The following is a 9,520-nucleotide window of genomic DNA, read 5'->3' as shown; positions in this document are numbered from 1 at the left end:
GCGGGGGTGGGTGGGGCCGGCATGACGGGCGCGCGCGCCGTCCAATCAGCGCTCGGAACGGGAGGTCCTGTCATCGCTGTGCCCGCCTTTAAGGGCGGGTCTTCCTCTCCGGATCTCTCTCTCTTTCGATTGGCTTCTCTGTGCCTTCACGCCCGCCTTCCCCGCTTCACGATTGGCTGACCGGGGGCTCTTCCGGTGACGCACTTCCGCCGGCGCGCTGCTGCTGCCCTGGACGGACTCTAGGCCTCCCGGGTCGGTGAAGGTGAAGGTGAGTGAGCCACTTGCTGATCCCCCCAGGCTGGGCTGATCCGGGGCGCCAAGGCCCTGGATTTGGGGCGGCAGTTGCCCTGGGAGGGTAGAGGGGAGGTGCCGAGGGAGCAGAGGAGGCCGGATTTGGAGCCCGGGAGCAGAGCCTCGAAGTCCCCGAATTGAGCCCAGCAGTGTCCCGGGCACCGATCGTGGGCTGGCTGGCTGGCTGGGCCCTGCCTGGGTTTGGAACCCGCGGCCCTCTGCACCTGGGAGGGTCTGCAAGGTCGCTGGGCCTCGCGATTGTCATTGCAGGAGGCTGCCCCTGTTGCACGAGGTGCTTTTTTGGGGAGAGCCAGAGGAAGCGGCCTGAGTGTCCTTGGTGCCAGCTTCTAGATGGTAAAGAATTTAGAATTTGGGGGGCCGGAGAGCTAGCACGGAGGTAGGGCGTTTGTTTGCCTTGCATGCAGAAGGACGGTGGTTCCAATCACGGCCTCCCATAGGGTCCCCCCTTGAGGCTGCCAGACGAACGTAGAGCCAGCCAGGAGGAACCCCTGAGTGCTGCCGGGTGGGACACCCAAAAACGAAAAAATAAATTTAGAATTTGGGCTTTCAGGGTCCACGAGCGATAGGGCAACAGGTAGTGAGCTTGCTTTGCTAGTGGGTAGTGGGGGATCGATACCCCCATTCCCCCAGAGCCTAGCCTGGAGTAATGCCAGAGTGCAGAGCGCAGGAGGAGACCCTGAGCATCAAGGGGTGTGACCCAAACACAAACAAAAAGGATTTTGGTTTTTCAGTGTGTGCTAGCCTGTTAGTTGTTTTAAGATTTTATTTAGGTTCATTTGGGGGAGGGGGTTGGTTGGGGAGATAAGCTGCTGATCTGGGTTAGATTCCTGAATTCACCCCCATATGGTTTTCTGAGCATGATCCATGAACAGAGCCAGTTGTGATCAAAAGCCAAAAATAAATAAATAAATTTATTGTAGTTCATAAAATGGTTACAGTCGTGTTAAAGCTTATATTCCTGTCCCCTCACCACTTCTCAAGGATCCCTCTTCACCCCCTCTTTTTTTTTTTTTTTGGTTTTTGGGCCACACCCGGTAACGCTCAGGGGTTACTCCTGGCTATGCGCTCAGAAGTCGCTCCTGGCTTGGGGGACCATATGGGACGCCGGGGGATCGAACCGCGGTCCGTCTCCTAGGCTAGCGCAGGTAAGGCAGGCACCTTACCTCCAGCGCCACCGCCCGGCCCCCCCTCTTCACCCCCTCTGTCACCACTAGTTGACCTCACCCCCACCCCATTTGATAATGTCATTTTTATTTTTATTTATTTATTTTGGGGGAGTTGGGTCACACCGGTGGCGCTCACGGGTTATTCCTGGATCTGCGCTCAGAAATCGCTCCTGGCAGGCTCGGGAGACCATATGGGATGATGGGATTTGAACCACCATCTGTCCTGGTTCGACCCCATGCAAGGCAAATGCCCTACCACTGTGCTCTCTCTCCAGCCTGATAATGTCATTTTTATTTTATTTTCTTGGTTTGTTTTCTTTTTGATTTGTGGCAATACCAGGCAATGCTCCTGTCTCACTCCTGGCCCTGAGTCTAGGCATCTCTCCTGGCATTACTCAGGGACCCAGTGGGGTGCCAGGGATCAAACCCAGGTTAGCTTTATGAAGGCAGACACACTGCCCCTGTTAGTATCGCTCTGGTCCCAACTTGCTTCTTGTAATCTCCTTCTGAGGAAAATGGGGTCAGTGTTCTCTGGATAAAGAAGTTCTGGTGTATTCTGGAAGTGGGGTGTATTTGGAGTAAGGGAGAACAGTTACCTTGGTTATTGTTTATTCTTTTAAAGAAGTGATACATTGGGGCCGGGCGGTGGCGCTCGAGGTAAGGTGCCTGCCTTGCCTGCGCTAGCCTAGGAGACGGACCGCGGTTCGATCCCCTGGCGTCCCATATGGTCCCCCAAGCCAGGAGCGACTTCTGAGCGCATAGCCAGGAGTAACCCCTGAGGGTCACCGGGTGTGGCCCAAAAACCAAAAAAAAAAAAAAAAAAAGAAGTGATACATTGCATATAATGAATGATTTTGCTTCTGAAGTGTGGTAGAGGGTACATCAGTTTAGGAGCCGCTACTCTAGCAGATTCTCCCCAAGATCCCTGTTTTTGGGAATTACAATAGTGTGAAACATTTCCTGTTCTCATGTACCAAGTCCTTACTCCTTCACCACCACTAAAGTGCCTAAGACACCCCCAACTGTTCTGACGTCACTTTTTACCCAGCCCGCTTTTTCAGTCAGCCCTCTCTGCCCACTGCTTGATAATGTACCAGTTTTGTAACCCAGGGCCAATGATTTAATCAATGTTGGATACTGTTCATATCCAAGAATTTGTATTTGTCTCCTGTATTCTTCCCCAAAGCCTGGTTTTGATCGCCCCAATTGTTTCCTTCAGGATCTCAGGATGGCTGGGCGAAAACTTGCTCTGAAAACCATCGACTGGATCGCTTTTGGGGAGGTCATCCCCCGAAACCAGAAGGCCATTGCAAACTCCCTAAAATCCTGGAACGAGACTCTCTCCTCTAGGTCAGTCTCCGTTTGATGGGGTGCCTCCTAACTTACCCCTGACATGAAGCAGAAACAACTTTGGAGGGAGATAAAGAGAGAGGGGGAGGGAGGGAAAGAGAGAGAGAGAGAGAGAGAGAGAGAGAGAGAGAGAGAGAGAGAGAGAGAGAGAGAGAGAGAGAGAGAGAGAGAGAGAGAGAGAGAGAGAGAGAGAGAGAGAGAGAGAGAGAGAGAGAGAGAGAGAGAGAGAGAGAGAGAGAATCTCCCTCCTAGAGAATATGTGATCCAGGCTAGAGGAATCAGGGTTGCGGGGGTCACAGGGGCCCATGTGTCAGCCACAGAACAGCCGTGACTTCTGCTTTTTCCATGAGTGCAGGTTGGCCACTCTCCCCGAGAAACCACCTGCTATCGACTGGGCGTACTACAAAGCCAACGTGGCAAAGGCCGGCTTGGTCGACGAATTTGAGAAGAAGGTGAGACGAGGCACCGTGGAAGGGGCTTGGGGTGACGGGCAGTGAAGGGAGATCATTACAGATGCGAAAGTGCATAAGGCTTTGCTCTCAAGCTAGAAGATTAAACTGGTATGGAGGTGTGGGGTGAAGAGAAGAAATAGGTCTCCTTTTCTTCCACCAGCCTCTGTCCCAAGAAGCAGTGTACTTAGACCCCATCCGGGACCTGGGAGATTTCCACTCTGCTCTTCTGAGAATCCTTAACTCTCTTCCCTGTCTCCCTTGGTAGTCAACTACCATCTTTGCCACCATCCCACCCCCTTTTACTGTTTTCTTTCTTTCTTTGCCTTTTCCTCCTGCCCCGTGTTGCTCTGTCTGCTTATCCTTTGCTGACCCACACAGGCTTGTATCTTCCTTAGAATGGTGACTGCAGTTTTTTGTGCCAGGGATCGAATCCGGGCCTCCCACATGCAAAGCTTGTGCTCTGTCCTTTTGTACCCTGGCCCCACATTATTTAAGAATATGGTTTCATGGTGCTGGAGTGATAGCACAGCTGTAGGGCGTTTTCCTTGCACATGACAGACCCTGGATGGATCCGGTTTCAATCCCTAGTATCCCATATGGTCCCAAAGCCTGCTAGGAGCAATTTCTGAGCACAGAGCCAGGAGTAATCCCTGAGAACTGTAGGATATGTCCCCCCACAAAGGAAAAAAAAGAAAAAGAAAAAGAATGTGGTTTTTAAGTTATCTAGAAAGAGGGGCTGGTGCTATGGAGTATAGTGGGAAGAGCACTTTTCTCAAACCCTGCCAACCCTTGTTTGAGCCCTGGCTGGGCCACTGTGCCCTGCCGGGAGTAAGCCCTGAGCATGACCAGTTGTGACCTGAACCAAACCGAACCAAAGATCTGGAAGCATTAGTGGCTTCAAGGCCTGTGAATTTCTAGGCACCCTTGCAGCCTCCACCTTTTCTGTCTCTCTAGTTCAGTGCCCTGAAGGTGCCAGTGCCAGAGGATAAATTTACTGCACAGGTGGATGCTGAGGAAAAGGAAGATGTAAGTACACCAGGAGTTTGTTTGTCTCAGGTTTATTTTTTCATCGGGCAGCTCTATATTTTGGTGGGAGCTCAGTGGAGACAGGGGAATTAAAAGGAGCAAATTATCTCCTAACCCAGCTAGTACTGCTAGTCCTGGCCCCCCACCCCACCCCACCCCTGCTGCCAAAACAAATAACTGCCAACAAATCTAATAATACAAACTAACCTAAAACATGTTGAGAGGATAAAGCCAGCAGAGGTGCCCCAGAGTGTGGCTCCAGGTCCTTGAAACGTGGCTTTCCCACTTTGGGTTTTGTGGCATTGTAAAGACTGGAAAACTAGGGCTGGAACAATACTACAGCAGTTAAGGTGCTTTCCTTACACATGGCCGACCCAGGTTCAATTCCTGACATCCCATAAGGACCCCCAAGCACCACTGAGAGTGATTCCTGAAATCAGAACTAGGAGTGAGCCTTGAGCACCAGTGGGTGTGGCCTCCAAAGCATACAAAAACAACACCAAAGAAACCTAATCAGGATTGTACTCAGATACAGAAACATCAGGGGCGGGAGGTGATAGTGCAGTGGTAGGGCATTTGCCTTGCATGTGGCTGACCCAGGAGGGACCTCAGTTCAATTTCCAGCGTCCCATATGGTCCCCAAGCCACCAGGTGTGGCCCCAAAACAAAACAAAAAGATACAGAAAGATCTGTTTCAAGTATTAACAGCCAAATGTAGGCAGCCTGCAGTCTGGCTACAGTGGGGGGCCAAGTGGCGTGTCCCCCTTCCCCACTCTGTAGCCAGCCTCTGCTGGGGTCACCTTAGAAGTGCCTCCCTGAAGATCCTCGGGCTCCCCCCTGGATCCTGCCCACCCTTCTCTGGATGCTGAGGAGACCAGCAATCTGCCTCCCAGAGTGAGATGCCCTATCCTACGCCCTGTCCTTGCAAAGGGCAGAGATGAGGGAGCAGCTGAGTATGCTGGGGAGGCTGGAGAGGGGGATCACTCAGACTTTGACAGCCTGTGGCCGATTTCCACACCATCATCCCCTTCTGCAGGTGAAGAGCTGTGCTGAATTCTTGGCGAACTCTAAGACCAGGATTGAGGAGTACCAGAAGGAGGTAAGGCTGCCATGGTGTGTGCTCACTCTCCCTCCCTCGATCTCTCCTTATCCCTCCCTCTCCCTCACTCCCCCCCCCCCCCATTTCCCTGGAGTCCAGTACAGCCTGGGTTCCTTTAACACTTAGTGCCTGTTTGTCCTTCACCCGTGCCCCTCCCTCACAGCTGGAGAAACTGCGGAACATCATTCCGTTTGAGCAGATGACTATTGAGGACTTGAACGAGGCCTTCCCGGAGACAAAGCTGGACAAGAAGAAGTACCCCTACTGGCCGCACAAGCCCATTGAGAATATGTAGATGTGCCCCTCAGATGGCTGGCCCCGGACATTAAAGAGAATGAGGCGGTGCTTGTGTGTGTGTGTGTGTGTCTTTGAAAGGCTGGTAGACACTTCCCAGCGTTATATTGCAAACACAGGTGTTTGTGCATCAAAGTTGGTTGTGGTGTGGGGCTCTGATGATCAGGACCTGTGGATCTCTTTACCTTTTTTTGGCGGAGGAGTTAGGTCATACCCGGCTATCCTCGGGTTACTCCTGGCAGGCTCAGGGTACCATATGGGATGCCAGGAATTGAACTGGGATCCATCCGGGGTTGGGCCTGTGCAAGGCAAACAACCTACTACTGTGCTGTCAATCCATTCCCACCTGTGGAATCTTAAATGACTGAGGGGTAGTAGATTTCCTAGTGCCTCCAAAGGGGGATCCCTATCGTTTATGAAGCTCTTCTGGGCTCTAAAGTGCTCCCTGATTCCCTGAGAGCACTGTCTGCTGTGGCTCTGAGAGTCTTGGAATGGAACAGCTATGGGTGTTTGTGGGAGGGCCAGTAAGGACCTAGCTTTGGGGACTTCAGCTCTTGAGTACAAATGTATCTAAAGACTGTCATAAAGCAAAAAACCTGGGAGGGCTTTGTATTTAAGCATGGAAAATCACTTTGATTCCATCATTAAAAAAAGTTCCTTTCTGGGGGCCGGAGAGATAGCATGGAGGTAAGGCGTTTGCCTTTCGTGCAGAAGGTCGGTGGTTTGAATCCTGGCATCCCATATGGTCCCCTGAGCCTGCCAGGAGTAACCCCTGAGCACTGCCGGGTGTGATCCCAAAACAAAACAAAACATCCTTTCTGGGGGCCAGAGTGGTGGCACAAGTGGTAGGGCATTTGCCTTGCACACGCTTGCATAGGACAGACTGCAGCTCGATCTCACAGTGTCCCATATGGTCCCCCAAGCCAGGAGTGATTTCTGAGCACATAGCCAGGAGTAACCCCTGAATGTCACCAGTCCAGTGTGACCCAAAAACCAAAAAAAAAAAAATTCCTTTTTTGGGCTGGGGCAATAGCTGAGCGGTAAGGTTTTTGCCTTGAAGCAGCTGACCCAGGACAGACCTGGGCTCAATCCCCTGCATCCCATTTGGTCCCCAGAGTCTGCCAGGACCGATTTCTGAGCTCAAAACCAGGAGTAACCCCTGAGTGCCACCAGGTGTGGGGTTCCCCAAATCAAAACAAAACAAATCCTTTCTGAGGCTGGAGCAATAGCATAGAGGGAGAGCATTTGCCTAGCACACAGCCGACTCATTCAATTTCCAGCATTCAATTTCCTGAGTCTTATAGGGGTGATTCCTGAGTGCAGAGCCAGGCCAGGAGTAACTGAGTGCCACCAAATGTAGTACAGAAAAAGATATTCCTTTTTTTGATGGGCGACAATGAGATAGCGAGGGCTAAGGTGTTTGCAGTGCATGCAATTGACCCCTGTTCAGTTCTTGGCAGTGAATGTGGTCTCCCATCCCGTCCTGAGCACTGCAATGGGAATCTACCCTGGATGGACCCTGAAACTCCACCCCATGCTCCAATATATTATATATAAGCCAAAAAGAAAAATCCATTGTTAGAAGTTCTATTGTGGGGCTGGAGAGATAGCATGGAGGTAAGGCATTTGCCTTTCATGCAGAAGGACAGTGGTTTGAATCCCGGCATCCCATATGGTTCCCCATGCCTGCCTTGGGCAATTTCTGAGCATAGAGTCAGGAGCCAGGTATGACCCAAAAACCAAAAAAAAAAAAAAAAGTTCTATTGTAAAAATTTTAATGTCAGCTTGTGGTGTGGCTCTGTGAAGAATACGTGCTTTGTGATTAAAAGGTTCTGGGGTTAAAAAAAAAAAGGTTCTGGGTTTGGGGCTGGAGTGGTGGCTCAAGCGGTAGGGTGTTTGCCTTGCATACGGCTGACCTAGGACAGACCTTAGTTCAATCCCTGGTGTCCCATATGGTCCCCTGAGCCAGCAGGAGTGATTTCTGAGCACAAGGCCAGGAGTAACCCCTGAGCATCACCGGGAGTAGCCCAAAAGCAAAACAAAACAAAAAGGTTCTAGGTTTGAGCTCCAGTATTACAGGGAATGAAAAAGATGAAAAAAGGGGCTGGAGTGGTGGCACAGTGGTAGGGCATTATCCTTGCACAAAGCTAACCTAGGACTGACTGCGGCGTCCCATTTGGTCCCCCAAGCCAGGAGCAATTTCTTTTCTTTCTTTTTTTTGGTGGGTTTTTGGGCCACACCCGATGATGCTCGGGTTACTCCTGGCTATGAGCTCAGAAGTGGCTCCTGGCTTGGGGGACCATATGGGATGCGGGGTGTGTGGCCAGGAGTAACCCCTGAGTGTCACTGGGTGTGGTCCAAAAATACTAAAAAAAAAAAAAAAAGAAAGAAAATGAGAGGTACAGGGCTGGAATGATAGCAGAGTGATAAGTCTTGCACAGGGCCAAAACATGAGGAACTCTGGTTTGAATCCCAGCATCCCATATGGTCTCCGGAGTCTACCAGGAGTGACTTCTGAGCACAGAACCAGGAGTAACTCCTGAGTGCTGCCAGGTGTGATCCAAAAACAAACAAAAAAAGGGGGTACTTAGAGATAGGAGGAGGTTGCTTGCTTTGTGCATGCCCAACTTGGGTTCACCTGGGCTCAATCCCCAGTACAATGTTTGTTCCTTTGAACAAGTGATCCCTGAGATCCCCTCAGAGTTACAGCCCCCACTGGAAAAAAGGATTTTGGGGGATGGGATTTGGATCACACCCAGCAGTGCTCAGGGCTTGTACTGGCTCTGCACTTACAAATGGTCCCTCAAACATTGTCAGGAGTGACCCCTGGGCACTGACATGTGTTATCAAGCCCCCTGGAAAAAGATTCAACAAGAAATCAAGTAATCCTAGGAGTCTTGGAAGATGAAAGACAGCATGCACATTAAAACAAACTTGTGAGGGGCCTGAGAAATCATTTAATATGTAGGGTGCTTGCTTTGAATACAGCCGTCCTGGGTTTGTTCCCGAATCCTGGCATCCCTAAACCAGTCAGGAGTGATTTCCAAGGAGAGAGCCAGGAGTAACCCCAGAGTGTGGCACAAAACCAAAAAAAGCTAAAAAGCCCAGATTGGTTAAATACTAAATTGGTTAAAATACGAAAATACAGAACATTTTAGTGCAATATATATGTATGTTTATTCCTTCATTTATTGGTTTTTGGGTCACAGCCGGCAGTGCTCAGGGGTTCCTCCTAGCTCTGCACCCAGAAATCGCTCCTGGCTTGGGGGGCCAGAGGGGACACTGGGGGATCCAACCGTCCATCCTGGGTCAGCCACGGGCCAGGCAAACGCCATCCCGCTGTGCTATTGCTCTGGCCCCAACAGTGTTTCTGACCCAATCCTAGCACCTCTGTCAACCTCCCCACCATGTTCTGCCATCAGAAATATTTTTCTAAACAAAACAAAACAATAAAAGAACAGGTTTCAGAGGATTGTGGGGAGAGGGGGAGTCAGGTTTGGCACCCCACTGTACTGTCACCCCAACCTTTCAGAGCTGTCAAGTTCTGCCAAGAGAACAGTGCAGGGCCAGAGAGAAGCAGTGCAGCAGCTTGGAGCATGTCAGTGACCTTGAGTGCTGCTGCCTGAGCCTGGAGCTTTAGTAGCAATCCTGAGCACACACCAGGTGGGGTGTACCCCAAAACACAAATCACAAGAGGTGGAGGGAGGACAACACTGGTGGTGGGAATACCCCTGATTCACTGTCACTATGTGCCTAAAATATTACTGTGAAAGATTTGTAATCCACTTTGGTCCAAATAAAAATCATCATTAATAAAAATT

General features: G+C 50.7%; 1 protein-coding gene across 1 annotated transcript; it reads left to right on the top strand.

Moving 5' to 3' along the window:
• The first annotated feature begins 221 nt into the window (after positions 1 to 221).
• Positions 222 to 5,750, top strand: ATP5PD (ATP synthase peripheral stalk subunit d). The gene is made up of 6 exons (XM_049769887.1): positions 222 to 268; positions 2,698 to 2,828; positions 3,184 to 3,280; positions 4,235 to 4,306; positions 5,343 to 5,405; positions 5,569 to 5,750. Exons 2-6 carry the CDS (start codon positions 2,707 to 2,709, stop codon positions 5,698 to 5,700), a joined length of 486 nt encoding a protein of 161 aa, XP_049625844.1. The 5' UTR covers positions 222 to 268; positions 2,698 to 2,706; the 3' UTR covers positions 5,701 to 5,750.
• Positions 5,751 to 9,520: the final 3,770 nt, after the last annotated feature.

This window comes from Suncus etruscus, chromosome 1 (genome assembly GCF_024139225.1).
Source record: "Suncus etruscus isolate mSunEtr1 chromosome 1, mSunEtr1.pri.cur, whole genome shotgun sequence".
NCBI classification, from domain to species: Eukaryota; Metazoa; Chordata; class Mammalia; order Eulipotyphla; family Soricidae; genus Suncus; species Suncus etruscus.
Note: the sequence above shows the minus strand (reverse complement) of the source record. Positions and strands in the feature narration are given on the sequence as shown.

Excerpts from the sequence above, each read along its gene's own strand:
- ATP5PD (XM_049769887.1), top strand. The coding sequence starts at position 2,707 with ATGGCTGGGCGAAAACTTGCTCTGAAAACCATCGACTGGATCGCTTTT. Across the intron at positions 4,307-5,342 it reads ATGCTGAGGAAAAGGAAGAT|GTGAAGAGCTGTGCTGAATT; the intron begins GTAAGTACACCA and ends CCCCTTCTGCAG. Across the intron at positions 5,406-5,568 it reads TTGAGGAGTACCAGAAGGAG|CTGGAGAAACTGCGGAACAT; the intron begins GTAAGGCTGCCA and ends CCTCCCTCACAG.